Source organism: Littorina saxatilis, linkage group LG13, assembly GCF_037325665.1.
Source record: "Littorina saxatilis isolate snail1 linkage group LG13, US_GU_Lsax_2.0, whole genome shotgun sequence".
NCBI lineage: Eukaryota > Metazoa > Mollusca > Gastropoda > Littorinimorpha > Littorinidae > Littorina > Littorina saxatilis.
In genome coordinates this window covers 4,705,843-4,727,450 of record NC_090257.1, presented here as the reverse complement: position 1 = coordinate 4,727,450, position 21,608 = coordinate 4,705,843, and the positions used below count along the sequence as shown (strand labels likewise).

The 21,608-nt window shown below is 42.9% G+C and overlaps 1 protein-coding gene and 1 long non-coding RNA gene across 3 annotated transcripts in view; both read left to right on the top strand.

Annotated features, from left to right (window-relative positions):
- The window catches only part of LOC138946343 (serine-rich adhesin for platelets-like), a 43,192-nt gene extending 25,603 nt beyond the window's left edge, over nucleotides 1-17,589 (top strand). For both annotated transcript variants that reach the window (XM_070317899.1, XM_070317900.1), the window contains exons 4-9: nucleotides 8,155-8,507; nucleotides 9,075-10,297; nucleotides 11,296-12,026; nucleotides 12,416-12,626; nucleotides 13,339-13,527; nucleotides 15,319-17,589. In XM_070317899.1, coding sequence (XP_070174000.1) covers nucleotides 8,155-8,507; nucleotides 9,075-10,297; nucleotides 11,296-12,026; nucleotides 12,416-12,626; nucleotides 13,339-13,527; nucleotides 15,319-15,857 — 3,246 coding nt within the window. In that variant the 3' untranslated portion in view covers nucleotides 15,858-17,589. The remainder of the gene's footprint in view (nucleotides 1-8,154; nucleotides 8,508-9,074; nucleotides 10,298-11,295; nucleotides 12,027-12,415; nucleotides 12,627-13,338; nucleotides 13,528-15,318) is intronic.
- Nucleotides 17,590-18,415: 826 nt separating this feature from the next.
- Nucleotides 18,416-21,608, top strand: LOC138946342 (uncharacterized). The gene is made up of 2 exons (XR_011449239.1): nucleotides 18,416-19,866; nucleotides 19,933-21,608. It is a non-coding gene; the product is annotated as an uncharacterized lncRNA (long non-coding RNA).

Below are 21,608 nucleotides of genomic sequence, written 5' to 3'. Positions count from 1 at the left end.
ATAAAGAATTACGTTCCGTACGTTCAACAATACCATAAGCACTAAGAATACTCAAGAAACTTAGCATACATACGTTTAAAACCAAAATGGCTACTTTCAGAAAAATACAAAAACGTTGACTCATCAGGCCAGGAATACAAAGCAAACTGTCATACCAAAAAAGTCTAACGACAACGTTCCTGCGTTAATCAAAGTCACAAACAAGATATTTACTCATCCACTTTCCCTCAATAACGTTACAAGAAATAAGCCCGTTTACAAACGATCACCACAGACCGCAAGCTTCTTTTACCTAAATTCTTTTAACGTAAGGCTGAAAAAGTCGGAGAAAACGTTTCACTTCGAACTTCGTTAACCACAGAAAACACAAGTTATCATTATAAACATTAGCGACTTTCTAGCGTCTACAAAACATTGCTGTACGTTCACAACACTAGAACAGTTGAACACACAATAAAGAAACACTACAACAAATCAGACTTTCAACTCACGTTATACATAAACAACTCACGAATTCATTACAAAATGGCGACCAAAACACAACACAAACAAGTAACAACAAAATTACCTTATGCGCTGTGTGGGTTGACCAGCAGTACCAAAACGTGTTGCCTCACAAACGAAGGGCACAAAACGATTCACACTTGAGAAACAACTGTCTCCAAGAACATTACGTTGACGTTAAAACATAAGAAACACTCCGTTGGTTCACTTGATAACCTTCATACGTTTACATCAAAACCAAACGCTTCCTAAAACCCTCAGATCGACTGACGAGACAGGAGTCAAGCAGCGGTATTTATGGAAACAAAAACCTAACATGGAATAGTTATTCAAAAGTCAAAGGTCACCGGATTGACCAACCAACAACATTCCTAAGACAGAATCGGGTGAAACTACTATTTTACAACCAATCAGTAACCGATCACGCACTCCGTGCATGCTCAAAACTTAAAACGGTATATTTAACAGAAAGAACATCAAGGAACTAGCTGACATCACAAAGCTAAAAACACGTGAGTCACACGTATTCTAAAACTTGCAACGCAGATTCGCAGGGCTCACCTCAAAATCAAAACACGGAAAATAGCACGTGAATCTCACGGTGTTCTAAGACTAAACGACGCAGTTTGTGACGCTCCGACCAAAACCAGGTCACAACAACTGAACAAGGAGCACGTGAATCTCACGTAAAAATATTAACGCTCCACAAAACGGGTCACAACAAGGTGCCACAATAAAAACACGGTTTACTTCTTTTTACATCGTGCAATGGCTTGAGCAAACGTAATTACAACAAAAGTAGGTGACTGCATGCCACATCGGCATGCACACTCCCACCGGAAATTATATTAATATAATTTACTTCAAAAAACCTTTGTACAAACACATTCCTTATATCAAAAGAAGAATAACGCAGATTTAGACATTTCAAATTTACAACTCAAAACCATTGTGTTGCAAAACGTTTACACAGCAATATTACGGTTCAATCATTTTCAGTGTTTCAACACATCTCGTTTCAACTAAATGCCGTTAGTCATTACTCGACGGCATAAAAAAAAAACCGCACCACTTAAACCATAAATGTCTGTTACATCATCTGGTATAAAAACAAACTGCAACAATCTACAACTGTCAAATTGGAAAAACACTCCAAAGTTCAATGTTCTTTCAGTTCGCTTACACAGCTTTGTCTTTGTGATTTTCACGATCTACTAACACAGTCATTTTGTGAATAGGTCGCTCTAATATGCGACTATCACCAGTGGGACGGCCGTGATTGTCTAGAGCCTTTGTTCCAACATGTACTTTCACTCGTCTGACCAGTCCATCAGATCCAGGCATCACCTCGATTACACGAGCCATGCACCACTCTGATCTGCACAAGTTCTGGTCATGCAAGACAACAATGCGTAGGGCGTTGATGAAGGAATCACTTGACATGTCATCCAGGGTTTCAATGTGGATTGCCCTAGAGGCAAAACACGTCACGATCAGTCCGTACAAGATTAATGTCATGAACTTGACGCAGTCATCACGGTACCCTTGTTTTTTCTGGCGTTTCAGGCCCTTCAGATGCTTGACTGCGGCACCTCTGTTGTCGGGGAGGGACGGTTTCTCTGGTCGAAATGGTAAGGGCATCTCGTAGTGACCAGCTTCGTTGATCTTCACGTTTTCCTTCACGATCTTCGCAAACTTTACATCGTCCTGGGACATGGATCCTGAGTCACTTGCAAAGTCTCTTTCCATAACATGTAATGGGTCAGTACACGAGACTTCGTCCACCTGTACCTTGTAGACGTGAGCTACACGTTCTTCTTCCCTCGATCCTGGCTTGACGATGACGCGCATGGACGAGGCTATGCCATCAAAGGCGACGGAATGCGGTGCCTTGCCGACGATGCTCCAACCTAACTTAGTCTCTACTGCGAATGGCAGTCCTTGGACAACGTTTAGGGGCATGAGGGCTTCAGCGCAGTCGTAGCCAATGAGGAGGCCTGCTTCGCAGTCAGGGTACAAGGGGGGCAGTTTAGGAGACAGGTGTTGGAGATGTGGGTAAGCTTTGACAGTCTCTGAGGTGGGGATATGAGTGGGGTCAACGGTCAGATAAGGTCGTGAGATGGCAGAAGGGAGCCTGACAAACTCACTGGAGGTAGGAGAGCGGACACGCAATCCAGAGTACTTCCTGCCGGAGACCACAGCATTGTCCTCAGTCAGTGTGGAGACCCTGAGTGTAGTCGGCTGCGATTTGGCTTTAACTTCTTCAGCCACTGACTGCACTACAAAAGTGGCGTTGGACATAGTGTCCAGTAGTGCGTACGTCAGCACTTCTACGTTGGGGTTAGAGTCACTGGAAACGAGAACGGGAACGATCATAGACGTGAAACCGATGCTGTTTTCCTCGCTGGCCTTAAGAGCAGACACTGTAGGGGTCGACGATGACAGTGGCTCTTGAACGTCAGCAGCAGAGGTACGGTAATTGTTCTTGTGTTCACTCGCCCCTTTGTTTTCACTCATACTGTTCTGATACTTGAAATTGTCATCATGAAGACAAGTGGGATGAGCCTTCTTGCACTTCTTGCACGTCTGTTTCTGCTTACATTGACGGCTCTGGTGATCCTTGCTTCTCAGACATCCGTAGCAGATACGGTTCTTGAACAGAAAATCTCGTATCTCAACCAGAGGCTTCACTATGAGTTCCTTACATGTTCCAGCGTCATGGTCCGGAAGTTGACAGTGCAGACATGCGGTGACATCCTCTGTCAGGGTTGACAGGTTCGTTGTGAACTTTCTTGGTGTCCCCGATGCACTTGTCAAGCCGAAAACAGGGTCGTTAGAAATGTCTGCTTCGAGGGTAATGAACGACACGAGTTCATGGAACAGAGGATACCTCTTCTTTTCAACCTTGGTTCGAGCAACTGTTCTAGACCATCTGTGACTCATCCAGTCTGGGAGCTTTCCGACGATCTTCCGTAAGTACTGGGCATCATCCAGGATGCTCAGTCCACCAACTTCCTGGGCAGCAACGGAACATTGCTGCAAGAAATCGGCCAGACTTCTGAGTCCCTTGGGATCCTTGCTTTTGACTGGGGTCCATTCGTCCAGCTTGGTCCGGAAAGCTTGCGAAACGACGTATGAGTTGCCGAACCGATTTTCCAGCACTTCCATGGCTCTCTCGTAGGCATCACCTTCTCTTAGCAGAAAGAAGCCGGTCACGGCCTCCTTTGCTTGACCTCCGATGTACCGTTGCAGATACAATAACTTCTCACTGCTGGTTATGTTTTGTCTCTCGATGAGGAACGAAAACGACGACCTCCAAATTGGATATTGGAGAGGGTCACCAACAAAAATGCACGGCTCCTGCATCGGCAAACGGTTGATCATCAGAGCGTCTGATAGGGTTTTGGCGAGAGAGTCCATAGGAGTGTCCTGCTTGGCAGGAGTAGCAAGTGGACGTTGGTAGTACGCAGACGGGGGGTAGGAGGCAAATGGACGATCTGCATGACATTCCTTGTCAAAGTTCATGTACGCAGGGGGCCTTGCGTTTTCGTTTCCCCAGATAACTTTGGGGGTGGTCTGATGTGGGTCCAGGAATGTGGGCACGAAAGGCTCTGGTTTGGGATGTAGGTGGGTATCATAGGGGAAACAGGGTGGGGTAACTTGAAAACGTCTGTGGTCCATGCGTTGGTGACGTTCTTCTGGGAAGTAGGTGTGTCGTTCTTGCGTCTCATCACCTTCCCTTGTCTCTGGTAGGTGATAGGACCAACCTGTGTGGTCGAGATCAGGCGGGCGAGAGCCTGTGACGCTTGTCGTTGAGTGTCCAACGTTGTGCAGAGGCGGCTGACCAGTGTATGCACCGAGAGGGTGCTGCAGTGTGGTCAGCAGCGCTGTAGGCCGCATGGAGGATGTAGTTGCAGCCGTCGTGTAGTTGGGTGTGAAGGGCTCCTGATGGACGAAAGGAGCGCTCGTTCCGACGTGATGGGGGGCGTTGACATCCTCTCTACGTTGAGGTCCGTACGCCTCATATGTGGCGTTGTTGGTAGTAGCGGCGCGTGTCGAGGCGCTGACTCCAACGACGAGGTCCACGACAGGTAACGCGTGCTGTTGTGGCTCAGTCGTTGTGGTTCCTGCGACGAAGTTGGTGACAGCAGCGTTGACGTTGACAGTCGAGATGTCATGGGTGCTGGCGGCGTTGCAGACAGGAACAGACGTGACGTCCAAGGCTGGCTGGTGTGTCCCTTGATCAGCAATGACGGCAGCACCTGTCCCTATTCCTATCGCTGTTTGTTCATTGTTTAGAGGAGGGGCTACAAGACTGTACAAGGGAACGAAAGGACGAGGGTGGAACCTAGAGTTCAACAAATCAACTGACGGTAGATCAGGGAGATCCTGCTGAACGGATTCACCTTGTTCCAATACTTGTAACATAGCTTGTTGTTCTCTTAAGCTAATTTTCAATTCGGTGGACTGAATTTGTCTCAAAGCCTTCTTCTGTTTAATCTCTTCAAGAGCTGCTTCAGCTGCGTCTTCGGCCTGCCTAGCTGCTATTCTCTCAGCTTCCTTAGCCTGCCTAGCAGTTTCTTCGATCAGCCTAGCTGCATTTCTCTCAGCTTCCTCAGTCTGCCTAGCTGCATTTCTCTTAGCTTCCTCAGTCTGCCTAGCTGCAGTTCTCTCAGCTTCCTCAGTCTGCCTAGCTGCTGTTCTCTCAGCATATTGTTGTTGTAAGAGATCCAGTTCACTAAACTGAGCTTCCTTTATTGCGTCACCTTCCACTTTTATGGCCAGGGATGCAGCCTCTAGTTTAAGAGCCAATTTAGTGTCTTCAGAGCTAACACTTTTAGAGCGGAGAGACTCGGCGCGAGAAGCTACTTGGCTACCTGATCTCCTGCTACCTGACTTGTGGCTAGCTGACTTGTGGATGGCTGACGTAACGCTAGCTGCTTTAAGGCTGGCAGTCTTACCACTGGCTGACTTGTGGGTGGATGACCCAACGCTAGGTGTAACACTGCTATGCCTGGAAGTAGGCTCCTTAGCCACCTGCACACTAGTCGTTTGTCTGACAAGAGCTTGATCAATGTAAAACATAATGTTCTGAACTGCCCTTTGAACATCCTCCCAGCTGTCCTGAACGATTTCACCGCTACCAATCATACAAAGAACTTTCTCAATGTCACCAAGATCCTTGTACATGCTCAAAATAACCTTTTTTTGACTGGTTACTGACTCTTTATTAGGAGTTTCTTGTTTAAGCTCTGTTACTATCTCATCGATTGCTCGTTCCAAGAATATTCGTTGTCTTACAAAGTTTCTAGTTTTGATCTCAATCTGGTAGTCTCTACCTTGTTCAGTAGGCTTAATGTCACGCCTAGGCCTTTGAGAAAGTTCATCTTCATCGCCGTTAATGTCATAACCTGAAGCTTCCAATGGTTTATCTGCTGGAATCTTCTCCATTACAATGTTCGCTTATTCAAAAGCACTTAAAACATACATAAGGTTTATCTGGTTATAAAGTAAAATGAGTCGATCTGAGGGTCGTTTGGGATAATACACAAAAGTCACAAAAAATGCGCCGGATACAGAGTAGGAAGATCTCTAACCGACAAGTTGATCTATGTCAAACTATGGTTTACTAACACAGTGACAGGTAACAATAAAGTCTTTTGCTGGTTATCAACAGCTACGTTTACGTTCATTGAGCGTCAATAACAAAAGTTCTTTACTGGGCGTCAGCAGCTAAGTTTGTTTACTTTAGCTAACGTTCTTTCACTGGGCGTCAGCAGCTAAGTTTTTTTTACTGGGCGACAGCAACTAAAGTTTTTTACTGTGCGCGCCTTCGTGAGCGAGGCTGGTACTACATATTGTTCATACGAAATGACAAACACAGGTTACAAGCGATAACGCGCAAAAGTACTGGTTTATTATTTTACATCTGACACTAGGTATCAGTAATGCATATATATAGTTACAGTACTACGTATTGCGATACTACGTATTGCGATACTACTTATTGCGGTAAAAAACTTATGGACAGAAAGAAAAAGAGAAAAGAAAACAAATTATTAGACATGGCAAAAGGTATTAAAATGCATGAACAAGACACGAGAAGTAAATACAAGAAAAATAAACAATCACAAGACAGGCGAAGACAAACAGACACGAAAGTTACAATTACCAAACACTCGTTGGTTAGTCCTTCAACAACAATAAAGAGTTACGTTCTGTACGTTCAACAACAATAAAGAATTACGTTCCGTACGTTCAACAATACCATAAGCACTAAGAATACTCAAGAAACTTAGCATACATACGTTTAAAACCAAAATGGCTACTTTCAGAAAAATACAAAAACGTTGACTCATCAGGCCAGGAATACAAAGCAAACTGTCATACCAAAAAAGTCTAACGACAACGTTCCTGCGTTAATCAAAGTCACAAACAAGATATTTACTCATCCACTTTCCCTCAATAACGTTACAAGAAATAAGCCCGTTTACAAACGATCACCACAGACCGCAAGCTTCTTTTACCTAAATTCTTTTAACGTAAGGCTGAAAAAGTCGGAGAAAACGTTTCACTTCGAACTTCGTTAACCACAGAAAACACAAGTTATCATTATAAACATTAGCGACTTTCTAGCGTCTACAAAACATTGCTGTACGTTCACAACACTAGAACAGTTGAACACACAATAAAGAAACACTACAACAAATCAGACTTTCAACTCACGTTATACATAAACAACTCACGAATTCATTACAAAATGGCGACCAAAACACAACACAAACAAGTAACAACAAAATTACCTTATGCGCTGTGTGGGTTGACCAGCAGTACCAAAACGTGTTGCCTCACAAACGAAGGGCACAAAACGATTCACACTTGAGAAACAACTGTCTCCAAGAACATTACGTTGACGTTAAAACATAAGAAACACTCCGTTGGTTCACTTGATAACCTTCATACGTTTACATCAAAACCAAACGCTTCCTAAAACCCTCAGATCGACTGACGAGACAGGAGTCAAGCAGCGGTATTTATGGAAACAAAAACCTAACATGGAATAGTTATTCAAAAGTCAAAGGTCACCGGATTGACCAACCAACAACATTCCTAAGACAGAATCGGGTGAAACTACTATTTTACAACCAATCAGTAACCGATCACGCACTCCGTGCATGCTCAAAACTTAAAACGGTATATTTAACAGAAAGAACATCAAGGAACTAGCTGACATCACAAAGCTAAAAACACGTGAGTCACACGTATTCTAAAACTTGCAACGCAGATTCGCAGGGCTCACCTCAAAATCAAAACACGGAAAATAGCACGTGAATCTCACGGTGTTCTAAGACTAAACGACGCAGTTTGTGACGCTCCGACCAAAACCAGGTCACAACAACTGAACAAGGAGCACGTGAATCTCACGTAAAAATATTAACGCTCCACAAAACGGGTCACAACAAGGTGCCACAATAAAAACACGGTTTACTTCTTTTTACATCGTGCAATGGCTTGAGCAAACGTAATTACAACAAAAGTAGGTGACTGCATGCCACATCGGCATGCACACTGTCAATCGAACATACCATACAAAAAAACTTACCTGCCAGTGTCGTGTTGTCGTTATTAACAATTATCTTTTGTATTTAGTATTGTTGCAGCGTTTTGGAAACACAGACGCTCGAAGAAGCTTTGTCACAATGCATCACGTCCGACCTCATCACGTCTCAGCGACGTTACCAAACCGCAGAGCAACACAAGTCACGCCAAGAGACCAGAGGAAGGGAAGCAACTCGTGAAAAACCTTCGCCAGGACTGCAATGGTGGCGGGCCTTAGTTGCAGGAATACCTGCACGGGGTAAAACACAGGCTGTGGAGGGAGATGCCACTGCGACAACGGACGATAATGATAGACACGGGACGGAGGAAGAAAGAGGGGAAAAAGCTGAGGAAGATAGGAATGTTGTGTTTTCGGCTGATGTCTTTGAAGAGATCGTCTCAAGGTAACTTTGCATGCAAACATTTTTGTTTCTGTTAAAGGGAAGGTAAATCGAGAATGACTTGTATCTATTGTACAGTACATTTGTGTAGTTAATTTGACTGTTTAGGTCTTTTATTTCTTCATAGACTAAGCACAAGGTATGCGCTTTATTAATAGATTTAGAAATATATTAAGACCTTGTTCAGTAGCAATAAAACTATCCGAACTTAAAAACAAAAGCAAGGTAAGAAAGTAAAGAGTATAGACTGAGACTGAGACTGAGACTGAGACTGAACTTTATTTTACATTTTACAAGGATACAGTTTTAGGCCTTTTCTTACAGTTACCATGCTGATATTCTACACTGTTCTTTTTTCAAATATTTTTTTAATTTTTTTTTTATTTTGTTAAAATATGTTTTGAAAATTTGTTTATATTTTTTTTATTTTTATTTTTTTTTTTTTTTTTTTTTTTTTTTTTTTACATGTATAGGCTTTACATTACATTACATCACATAAACAAGGGGACAATTTACAACACACAGGGTGGTCATGGCTTGGTGGTCACTGGTCTTTGTCTCACCCTCCAGGTTCTGCGGGCCTTACTCCCGAGTGCCAAGCCGGACTGTCGCAGAATGTGTCCACCTGGCAGGTGTGGCTTTCGGACAAAGCATTCTCCGAGGCGACCAGCTTCAGGTTCTGAAAGCCGAAAAGCCCTTTCTGTTCATTAGCGGGCCACCCGGTTCAGGGAAGACACTCATTCTGGGGCTCAAGGCAGCAGAGTGGACAGTGAGAGGACACGAGGTGGTCGTGCTGTGTTCAAAGGGAGTCAACACAGGTAGTCTGGTTTCGTGGACACTGTACGACCGTGTGTTGGAGACAGTACGACAACACAAACTGAAGGAGGCCAGGAAGAGATCGCTGAGTGTTAGCAGTGAAGACGAAAAAGCTGCTGCTGCTGGCGAAAAGACAATAGCCGAGTCGGAGGAGAGTCTTAAAATCTCTGCGAAAGACGCACCCCAAGCAAGCATTTCTACTTGCTCCGTGTCGACCAGTTCCTTGAATGGCGATCCCAAAGGAAAAGAAAATGTTCAACCAGGAAACTGTGAAGTGGGCAGTCCGAGTTCAGGCAAGTCGAGTCCTGGTTACAGTGCTAGAATTGACTTCGGTGATATCACAGTGGACAACCTACACCGGGAGTTCATCACAGCCAACACAGACATGGAATCGTTCGTCCACCAACTGCTGACTAAATACAAGGGTCGAAAGCTTCGAATCATTGTTGACGAATGCTTGGACAAATGCGACGAAGAATTTTTGTTCAAAAAATGTTCTGACGCACACGATAACCTGGAACAGATGAAAACTCTGTACAACGAATTCATCAATTCAGTCCGAGTTCCGAAAAATGATGCTCAGCCATGTCTACACTCTCAACAGGAATCGAACCCTGGTGCAGGAAAATCACGAGACGTTAATCTCCGAAGACAAAGAGATGGCCATTCAAGACAAGATGGCAAGAAAACCTGGAGTACTGGAGTAGAACGTGAAGAAAAAGACTCGAATATCTTCACAAAGCTCTGGGCACCAGAAGGCTACTTCCCCACAATGGAACACAGAAAGAAGAAGCTGGACGACCGGTTTCAGATGCTTCGTGACGCAACTTCCGGGGGTCCTCCAATCATGAGGTCGGCCAAGTGGCACAAAGTCCTGGACTTGCTGTGCGCAACTTTTGAGGCTGTCAAGGAACTGAACACAAAGGCTGCTTGTGGAATCCGTGAATTGCCTGCTTCTTTCGCTTGTGGGGACACTGGTGAGCATTGTAGATACAAAAAATATATTTGGCTTTGCTTGCGTTGTGCCCTCTCTCTCTCTCTCTCTCTCTCTCTCTCTCTCTCTCTCTCTCTCTCTCTCTCTCTCTCTCTCTCTCTCTCTCTCTCTCTCTCTCTTTCTTTCACCATCCCATCATTGTTTAAATTAACCATGCTGTTTTCAAACACTAGTAAGCCGCTATTGCTACGTTTTTCTACATTTGTCATGAAGGCGCTTTCCATTCGTAATCCATAATCCGTAAACGAAACAGGGCGATACTAATAGGATGTTCTTGTTTTTGTTCACTGTGTGCATTTGTATGCTGGTGCTTGAGATGTGCTCATCTCCATGAAAAGGGCCCAAGGCCTACTCATTAAAACATTCAGACTTCAGACTTCAGACTTCTCTTTCTTTCACTGTCTTTCTGTCGGTATCTCTCTCTCCCTGTTATCCACTCTTCTCTCTCTCTGTTACTCTTTTCTCTCTCTCTCTCTCTCTCTCTCTCTCTCTCTCTCTCTCTCTCTCTCTCTCTCTCTCTCTCTCTCTCTCTCTCTCTCTCTCGTACTCACTCTTATTTCTCTCTCTCTCTCTCTCTCTCTCTCTCTCTCTCTCTCTCTCTCTCTCTCTCTCTCTCTCTCTCCGATAGAGCGTGGTATGGTATATATTCAAAATACTGCAAAACTGGGCGTGAAACCTTTATTTGTCGGTCATGCTCCGCATTTTCGCAGTTGTACTACGTTTTGTGATGAATTTTGCACGTAAACAGACATGAATACCAATGTATCAGTATTGTTTGTTTTTCTGTTTGTTTCGCCAACGCAGTCTTTGCAAAAGTTGTTCGAATTATTATAGTAAAATATGAGGGAAGAAACTTAAACACTGCATGATAAATCCACATACTGCTTATAAATCGAAATACGTTTTCTCCACCAACAAATGTTCTGGTCCATATTATGTTTCCTAATCAAGATTCGTTTTATTTTCTTTACTACGTTCTAGCCAGGCTGAAAAAAATGGACGACCTCATGGTGAAAGTGATGGGTGACTTGTTCCTTGCTTACAATTCTGTCAACTCACTGCAGCTCTTCCAGTTCTTCGCTGTCATCACCGCCAGTGCACGTGAAACCAATTCCTCATTGCAGCAACACGCTTTGCCTGAAGCACAAAATGTGACACAATCCTCAAATTTGTCAGAGCAGAATTTTCCATCAGCATCGCAGAAACAGAGCGTGTCACAAACAAAAAGCGTGTCAGAACAACACGATCTGCCATCCGGACAAGATCAAAGCTTTGAGCAAACCGAAGGTGTGTCAGAGGCAAACAGCGCGACAAGAACCTCAAATTCGTCAGAACAGAATTGTGAAGCAGCTTCAGAAAATCAGATTGTTTTATTGTCAACGGAAGTGTTGGAGGCACAAAAGCCGACATGCTTACGGAGTCGAGAGTCTTTATCAGAGAACGTGCCCCAGTACACACGGGCGTCAGAACAAAAGTGTCTACCAGCGTCAGGGAGCCATGACCTTGAACACGCCAAAAGGATGTCGGGACTAGACAGTGTGCCAACGTGCATGGGCAAGGCACAAGACGATAATCACAGTGTATCTGTGTGGGCTGCCTCCATCTTCCAAGGGTACAATCCGGATGGTTTTGAACGAGTGGCATTGACTGACTGTATCAGATGCCCACCCACTGTACAGAGAATTCTACAATGGACAGCAACCAACGTTAAGGTCGGTGTTTTATTTTACTTTCAACATTTGTGTGTGTGTGAAATTTTTTGGATAATTTGTAGCATTTTTCGTGTGTTGTTTATTTGGTTTTGTGTGTGGGTGTGTGTGTGTCACTGTGTGTGAGTTTTACTTTTGCGGGTCTAAAGGTCTTTTCTCTGCGCGAATTAGGTTTGTTTATTCCGGCTACAACTTGAGTAAGCGACAACCGATGAATACAGTTTTACCATTTCTGTGAGTAATAGTCAAACTGCTAGGTTGTTAGCTGAACATTGTGACAAAAATATTGGCACATTAGTATTTTGGGAGTTGTTTCTATATTTCTTCTACTACCGTTTTCTTTATTTTACAAATTAAATGCCTATTATGTTATGTTTACAATGTTGTACCAGTTTTCCGGAGAGTACAAGTACATAACACGTGGCTGTGACGTCAATCCACCACTTCCGTCAGACGGTCCTCCAGTGACGTGGCTTGACCACGCCCCTCACATGACGTCATACAGAGAAGTGAATGACTGCCCTTTGTGTGGTGAAGCTCTGGCTGACTATCTGCTCCACACTCTGGGCATCCGGACGTCGGCTGATGAAATGCGAGAGAAAGGTGAACACCTTTTTTACACCCCCGGTATAGGGGTGTGTATAGGTTTCGCTCGATGTGTTTGTTTGTTTGTTTGTTTGTTTGTTTGTGTTCGCATATAGATCTCAAGAATGAACGGACCGATCGTCACCAAACTTGGTGAACAGGTTCTATACATTCCTGAGACGGTCCTTACAAAAATTGGGACCAGTCAAACACACGGTTAGGGAGTTATTGGTGGATTAAAATTATACAAGGACTTATAGAGGAACATCTTAATGGTCAAAGGGAAATAACCATTCTCACTCAGTCACTGCCACCAACTGAGAAGGTTATTTCCCTTTGACGGGGGTGTTTTTCCTACCTCGTAGGAATTTCTTGTTTGTATTGTTATACTTCCATCACCTGTATTAGAAATTAGACTGTCACAAAGCAATGGCAATGCCAGCAGCAGCCAGAAGGAAAAGAAGAAGAAGAAGAAGAAGAAGAAGAAGAAGAACAACAACAACAACAACAACAACAACAACAACAACAACAACCTTTATGATTATGTTTGTGACCATGAAATATTATTGTTGCTGTTAGTGTTAGTAGAGTTTTGCATTTTTTTCTCGTTCGTTCAGAAAAGAATTAAAGGAGTATATCAGCAGTCCCAGATTTACTGGCCTAAGTTTTAAACGTTCAATATGATTGTGAATATGAGTGTACAATGAAGTTGTGCATTTTTTTCATACAGTCAAAAAGCGAAAAGTCGAAGACAAACAATCGCAGCTTTACTTGCATGACGTCATCATCTGCGGCAGTCCAATTCACCAACCAGACTGCGCCTTCGTGAAGGAGTTGACGGCAGGAGGAATAACTCTACAGTACGAGAGTCAGGACTTGACGGAACCGCCACCATACATCGACAAAGCCTTCGTTGTTGGTATGATAAATTTGTATTCGTGTCTCTAGATTCCCAGCCCACCCCCACCATCCCCACAGCCCCCTTACACCCCTCCCCTCCCCTCCCACCCTGTTCCTACTTTTTACATTTAGTCAAGTTTTGACTAAATGTTTTAACATAGAGGGGGAATCGAGACGAGGGTCGTGGTGTATGTGTGTCTGTGTGTGTGTGTGTGTGTGCTTGTGTGTGTGTGTGTGTGTGTGTGTATGTCTGTCTGTATGTGTGTGTAGAGCGATTCAGAGTAAACTACTGGACCGATCTTTATGACATTTGACATGAGAGTTCCTGGGTATGATATCCCCAGACATATTTTTCATTTTTTGGATAAATGTCTTTGATGACGTCATATCCGGCTTTTTGTAAAAGTTGAGGCGGCACTGTCACACCCTCATTTTTTAATCAAATTGATTGAAAATTTGCCCAAGCAATCTTCGACAAAGGCCGGACTTTGGTATTGCATTTCAGCTTGGAGGCTTAAAAATTAATTGATTACTTTGGTCATTAAACATCTGAAAATTGTAATTAAATTATTTTTTATAAAACGATCCAAAATTACGTGCATCTTATTCTTTATCATTTTCTGATTTGAAAAACATATACATATGTTATATTCAGATTAAAAACAAGCTCTGAAAATTAAAAATATAAAAATTATGAATAAAATTAATTTTCCGAAATCGATTTAAAAACAATTTCATCTTATTCCTTGTCGGTCCCTGATTCCAAAAACATATAGATATGATATGTTTGGATTAAAAACAAACTCAGTAAGCTAAAAAGAATAGAGATACAAAAAAGCGTGTTATCCTGCTCAGCGCGACCATTTCCGCACTATTCTGGCTTGTCGATTTCACTGCCTTTGCCAAGAGCGGTGGACTGACGAAACTACGAGCCTGCGGTCTTGGTGAAAAAGGCAGTGCGTTCAGTTTCATTCTGTGAGTTCGACAGATTGACTAAATGTTGTTATTTCGCCTTACGCGACTTGTTATGTTTTTCTTAGCATTCTTTTCTTTGTTTATACATCTCTCTTGTAATCGTCATCGAACGTTTCCTCCTTACATCTTGATCATCATCCCAATTCTCATACTTATCCCCCTTCTTTATTTATTGAATTGATCATCAAAGAAAAGCACGACTTAAAGCATACAATCTGTCGTTGTGTGGTTGCTTTTTTTTGAAGAAAAAAAACACCTGCTGTATTCGGAACAAGAACTGATAATGTATGCTTGGAAAAAAAAATCTGATATCGATAATGTATGCTTATGAGAGCAATTATACTTTAAAATCAAGCTAAATGTAATCATAAAATATATTTACATATTGACTTTTTCACAGTAGCAGTCATTTAAAAAAAAGTTGGCATCATACACAGCAGCTAGCCTAAGTTGGCCGGAAACAATTCCATTCCACTGATTCAGACTTTATTGGACCAGTTGTATATATTAGAACATGGAACTCTACGTTATGCTTGATGTCGTTGAGTTTTGTTTTCTGTTAGTTTTAACTCATGTCTCCCAGGTACGGATATATCATATGGCTCTAGCTGACCTGGTACAGATATATCTGTACACACAGTCACTTCAGTCGCTTCCTGTAATGCCGATCTAACGCCTACATTCCAGCGTGTTGATACACAGTTTCTACACAGTTACTACAATTCTGAGTGACCTGCTGCAGCACAGCTGGTCTCGGCTAAAAAAACAACTTGGTCAACATAGGTGGGGTAAAGAGTATTCAATGTTGTGGAGAATGAATGACTGCTTGTTGCAGGTGGAGGAGCGGTGCAAGGTCTGGAGGCCAAGATCGTGGTGTTCGTCCCAGAAATCAAGCGCATCACTGAAGAAGAGTGGAAGACGTCATCAGCGATCCCACGTCACAATTGTGCACGTACACCTTCCCGCCCAGGCGGTTCTGATCACGGTCAGTGCCAAGATTGGAATAAACAGCACGGTCTGTGTCAAGGCCAAAGTCGGACACAAGGTCAAGCCCAAGGTGAGACCGAAGGTCAAGATGGAAGTCAAGGCCACAATCAGAAACATGGAAACGATGTAAGTCAAGGCCATTGTCAGAGGCAAGGCCAAGCAGAAAATCAGGTGCCGAATAATGATGAACAAATGTCAGGTATGGCAGTATCAGCAGAAACAGGGTATGTCAGTAACCTTGCAGAAGCCGGCGCACACAGGAATGTTGGCAATGATCGGGATGTGATAGAACAAGGCAGACTTCGTGACCTTGGTGCATGGAACAGACAGTACATCTGGAATGTGGCCTCTCGCTCTGTCTCGCATTTCGTCATCATTCATGTCTGAGTTCGTGGGAAACCTGACGTGTTCGAAAATACAGACACGTCAAAAAAAAGTAATATTGCGATCATGTTTGAAATTTCAATTGTTGTGTAATACACATTGACCTTTAAACGGATGATATACTGCTTGTTCGGATTTTTGTGTGTGGTCGATTTCGGCAAACGGAACTTTGGTTTTGTGTTATTTGAGTTTCTGGGGTGACTGTGGTTTTTATTCCGTTGCATAGACACTCCCGCGTGTAACATCAAGCTGTTTGTTGCATACAGTCAGGCTATTATCTCAATAGTGCGTTCGAAAGAATGAACATCCGATGTTATTTTTTGAAAAGATTTTATTTTTATTTTTTTATTTTGTTTTGAGGTTTTTCTTTTTTTTTAATGTATTTTTGTTTTGTTTTACATGTATAGGCTTTACATTACATTACATCACATAGACAAGGGGACAATTACAACACACAGGGGGTGAGGGTGGGGGGGGGGTGGGGTGGTCATGGCTTGGTGGTCGCAGTATCAAAAATATGTAATGGAAAAAGAACCTAAGGGTTGAATTGCATCCGATGTTATTATTCAATGCCGTTACAATCGCGTTCCCTCTGTGCGCAGAAACCGGCACGGTTGGCCTAGTGGTAAGGCGTCCGCCCCGTGATCCGGTGGTCGTGGGTTCGAACCCCGGCTGGGTCATACCTAAGACTTTATAATTGGCAATCTAGTGGCTGCTCCGCCTGGCGTCTGGCATTATGGGGTTATTGCTAGGACTGGTTGGTCCGGTGTCAGAATAATGTGACTGGGTGAGACATGAAGCCTGTGCTGCGACTTCTGTCTTGTGTGTGGCGCACGTTCAATGTCAAAGCAGCACCGCCCTGATATGGCCCTTCGTGCTCGGCTGGGCGTTAAGCAAACAAACAAACAAACAAACAAATTTCCGGAATTCCTCTATTTGCTTTAATATTAATTAAGAGGCTCATTGCACAGATCTACACCAAACACGTACCTTCCTACTTTCATTCGATCAGGTAGTCTCAGGGCTTCCCACGGACGCCCCTCCTAGTGCGTCCCGGGACCCCCACTTAAAATTTTTAGAGGGTCCCAAGGGTCCAAAAGCCGAAAAGTCCCAATGTACTTGTAAAGCATTGTGGTCACGTATACTGTACTGCGAAGTGTCTTTTTCATTGGAATATTCTAGGTGGACATGCCAATCCAACACCTTGATGAATGGAACACACACACACACACGCACTCACACACGCTCCATAAGTGCGTCCAAGGACCCGCTCTTTTTAAGGTCTAGTGCGTCCAGGGACCCCCTCCCTGAATTTCTAGTACGTGTTTTCGGCTTCTAGTGCGTATAGGACGCAGGGACGCGCGCTATGGGGAGCCCTGCGGTCTATCGTTTTGTCGTCATTACTTCAGTCAGCTTCAGTCAGAACTTTCTGGGAATGCCTTAAAATGTTCATGCATTTCATAGATGGCTCGTTCGGTTCGGTCATCCTGGAAAGCGGTTCAGTTTGTTCTTTCGTAGAAAATGACTGAATTTGTTGTTGGGCATTTTCTGTAATGCTTTAGTGGATCTTGAAGAATGCCCGTGACCGCACCATGAAATGTATGGTTATTTGAAACTTTGTTGTTGTTGCCGTTGCAGACATCAATGTTGAAACTTTGTTGTTGTTGTTGCCGTTGCAGACATCAATGTTGAAACTTTGTTGTTGTTGTTGCCGTTGCAGACATCAATGTTGAAACTTTGTTGTTGTTGTTGCCGTTGCAGACATCAATGTTGAAACTTTGTTGTTGTTGTTGCCGTTGCAGACATCAATGTTGAAACTTTGTTGTTGTTGTTGCCGTTGCAGACATCAATGTTGAAACTTTGTTGTTGTTGTTGTTGCCGTTGCAGACATCAATGTTGAAACTTTGTTGTTGTTGTTGTTGCCGTTGCAGACATCAATGTTGAAACTTTGTTGTTGTTGTTGTTGCCGTTGCAGACATCAATGTTGAAACTTTGTTGTTGTTGTTGTTGCCGTTGCAGACATCAATGTTGAAACTTTGTTGTTGTTGTTGTTGCCGTTGCAGACATCAATGTTGAAACTTTGTTGTTGTTGTTGTTGCCGTTGCAGACATCAATGTTGAAACTTTGTTGTTGTTGTTGTTGCCGTTGCAGACATCAATGTTGAAACTTTGTTGTTGTTGCTGTTGCCGTTGCAGACATCAATGTTGAAACTTTGTTGTTGTTGTTGTTGCCGTTGCAGACATCAATGTTGAAACTTTGTTGTTGTTGTTGTTGCCGTTGCAGACATCAATGTTGAAACTTTGTTGTTGTTGTTGTTGCCGTTGCAGACATCAATGTTGAAACTTTGTTGTTGTTGTTGTTGCCGTTGCAGACATCAATGTTGAAACTTTGTTGTTGTTGTTGTTGCCGTTGCAGACATCAATGTTGAAACTTTGTTGTTGTTGTTGTTGCCGTTGCAGACATCAATGTTGAAACTTTGTTGTTGTTGTTGTTGCCGTTGCAGACATCAATGTTGAAACTTTGTTGTTGTTGTTGTTGCCGTTGCAGACATCAATGTTGAAACTTTGTTGTTGTTGTTGTTGCCGTTGCAGACATCAATGTTGAAACTTTGTTGTTGTTGCTGTTGCCGTTGCAGACATCAATGTTGAAACTTTGTTGTTGTTGTTGTTGCCGTTGCAGACATCAATGTTGAAACTTTGTTGTTGTTGCCGTTGCAGACATCAATGTTGAAACATGAGGTGTTTGCTGTCGTTTTGTCTTTATTCTTTGCATGAAATGCGTCTTTTTGTGTGTGCATTATATGTCACGTCATAAATTCCCCTATGCATAACACTGTGACTAATTTCTCTCGCTAGCTATTATGATACACTAGTACCTCTCTTTGAAGGTCCACTACCCCCCGCGGGTTAGGGGGAAGAATTTACCCGATGCTCCCCAGCATGTCGTAAGAGGCGACTAACGGATTCTGTTTCTCCTTTTACCCTTGTTGAGTGTTTCTTGTATAGAATATAGTCAATTTTTGTAAAGATTTTAGTCAAGCAGTATGTAAGAAATGTTAAGTCCTTTGTACTGAAAACTTGCATTCTCCCAGTAAGGTAATATATTGTACTACGTTGCAAGCCCCTGGAGCAATTTTTTGATAAGTGCTTTTGTGAACAAGAAACAGTTAACAAGTGGCTCTATCCCATCTCCCCCCTTTCCCCGTCGCGATATAACCTTCGTGGTTGAAAATGACGTTAAACACCAAATAAAGAAAGAAAGAAAGTTTGTAATCTATGTAACTTTATCGCTATTTTACGACTTCCTCATTTTTTAAACCTGATTTTGTCAGTTTGATTTTAGTTCTTAAAATGGGGTTTCCACAGCGCCCGAATTCACATTTGAGTCAGGGGTTGTTCGCTGTATTCAGGGGTATACAGGTTTTCATGTTCGCCGCTGTAAGCAGTGGTTAACAGTTGTTCATGTTCGCTGTATGCGGGGGTATGAAGGCTTCATGTTCGTTGTAGGCAGTGGTTAAAAGTGTTCATATTCGCTGTATGCGGGGGTTTAAAGATGTTCATGTTCGTTGTATGCGGGGGTTTAAAGATGTTCATGTTCATTGTATGCGGGGGTTTAAAGATGTTCATGTTCGTTGTATGCGGGGGTTTAAAGATGTTCATGTTCATTGTATGCGGGGGTTTAAAGATGTTCATGTTCATTGTATGCGGGGGTTTAAAGATGTTCATGTTCGTTGTATGCGGGGGTTTAAAGGTGTTCATGTTCGCTGTAGGCAGGGGTATACTGGTGCCCATGTTCGTTGTATGCGGGGGTATGAAGGTTTTCATGTTCTTTGTATCCAGGGGTTTCCAGGTTTTCATGTTCGTTGTATGCGGGGGTATGAAGGTTTTCATGTTCTTTGTATCCAGGGGTTTCCAGGTTTTCATGTTCGTTGTATGCGGGGTATGCAGGTTTTCATGTTTGCTGTAGGCAGTGGTTTACAGGTTTCATGTTCTTTATATCCAGAGGTTTACAGGTTTTCATGTTCGTTGTATGCGGGGGTATGAATGTGTCCATGTTCGTTGTAGGCAGAGATTTACAGGCGTTCATGTTCGTTGTATGCGGGGTATACAGGTTTTCATGTTTGCTGTAGGCAGTGGTTAACAATTGTTCATGTTCGTCGTATGCAGGGGTTTGTATGTGTGATCATAGAACACAGGAGAAACTTTTTGTCGCAGAAATGTCGCCTATTGTTTCGACGTGTTCCATCACCGTACTCCTCTCTTTTTGCTGTGTGTTTTATTTCAGTTTGCTTATGGCTTTTAGTTTCACTGCCTCGCTTACTATACGGTGCTAATCTTGTACGTATATCCTTGCTTTTGGTAAGAAAATGTTATTGTTGCAAGTAAGATTTCTTGTTATCCCCCTTTCTGTCTGTCTGTCTCTATCTCTATCTGTTTGTATCTCTCTGTCTTTCTGTCTCTTTCCAGTCTCTCTCTGTTTCTATCTGTCTGCCTGTCTCTGTCTCACTGCCTCTGTGTCTCTGTCTCTCTCTGTCTCTCTCTGTCTGTCTGTCTCTCTGTCTCTGTCTCTGTCTCTCTCTGTCTCTCTGTCTCTGTCTGTCTGTCTGTCTGTCTCTCTCTCTCTCTCTCTCTCTCTCTCTCTCTCTCTCTCTCTCTCTCTGTTTTGGGTTTAAACATGTTCGCCCAGTCCAATGCCGTTTTTTGTCTTTTAACTATTTGACAGTATTTTCCCTCATAAAGCTATTAAGCAAGATCTAAACTCACGATGGTTTGTTTGTCCGGAATTGGGTAAATATTCCCCACTCCCCACGCACACGATCATATTCATTACCACAGAGTTTCCTTTCACTCGGACTCATTAATAAAAATTAGTATGGCTGCGACGGGCGCAGTGGCGTGGTAGTAAGACGTCGGCCTCCTAATCGGGATGTCGTGAGTTCGAATCCCGGTCGCTTCCGCCTGATTGGTTAAGAGTGGAGATTTTTCCGCTCTCCCTGGTCAACTTATGTGCAGACCTGCTAGTGACTTAACCCCCTTCGTGTGTACACGCAAGTACAAGACAACGTGCGCACGGAAACGATCCTGTAATTCATGTCAGAGTTCGGTGGGTTATAGAAACACGAAAATACCCAGCATGCCTCCCCCGAAATCGGCGTATGCTGCCCGAATGGTGGGGTAAAAACGGTCATACATGTAAAAATCCACTCGTGCTTAAAACATGAGTGAACGTGGGAATCTAAGCCCATGAACGAAGAAGAAGAAGAAGTATGGCTGCCTTCTGTGCAGAGCTGGATTTGGAGGGCTGAATTTATTTTGCAGATTTGACACAGGTGTCACTTTTAAAATTAATGTTAATTTTACTTCCTACTCTGCTGGTGGTGTTTTCACATGAGACAGAAATTAACAACTGAAATATGTTCTCAAATATACCATGAAGATCCTACTCTGAAGTTGTTCTTTGTTTTTCTTTTTCTTGTTTTGTTGTTGTTGTTGTTGTTGTTAAGAGGGTGAGATTGATATTTTCTGAATCGTTGTTTTTGTGCGTATTTTGTATTGATTTCTTGAATTATTGATTCACCGATTTGATTGATTTGCACAAGATGTAATCAGTTGAAGGGAATTTTAACGAGTCTTGGTTTTGTTTTTTGTTGTTTTTATTTCCTATTGGGGTTTTCATATCTAACATATGCAAATACACACTCTGTAAGAAAAACGGTTTAACTTTTGGTATTTGACAAAAAAAAGGTTAAATGTA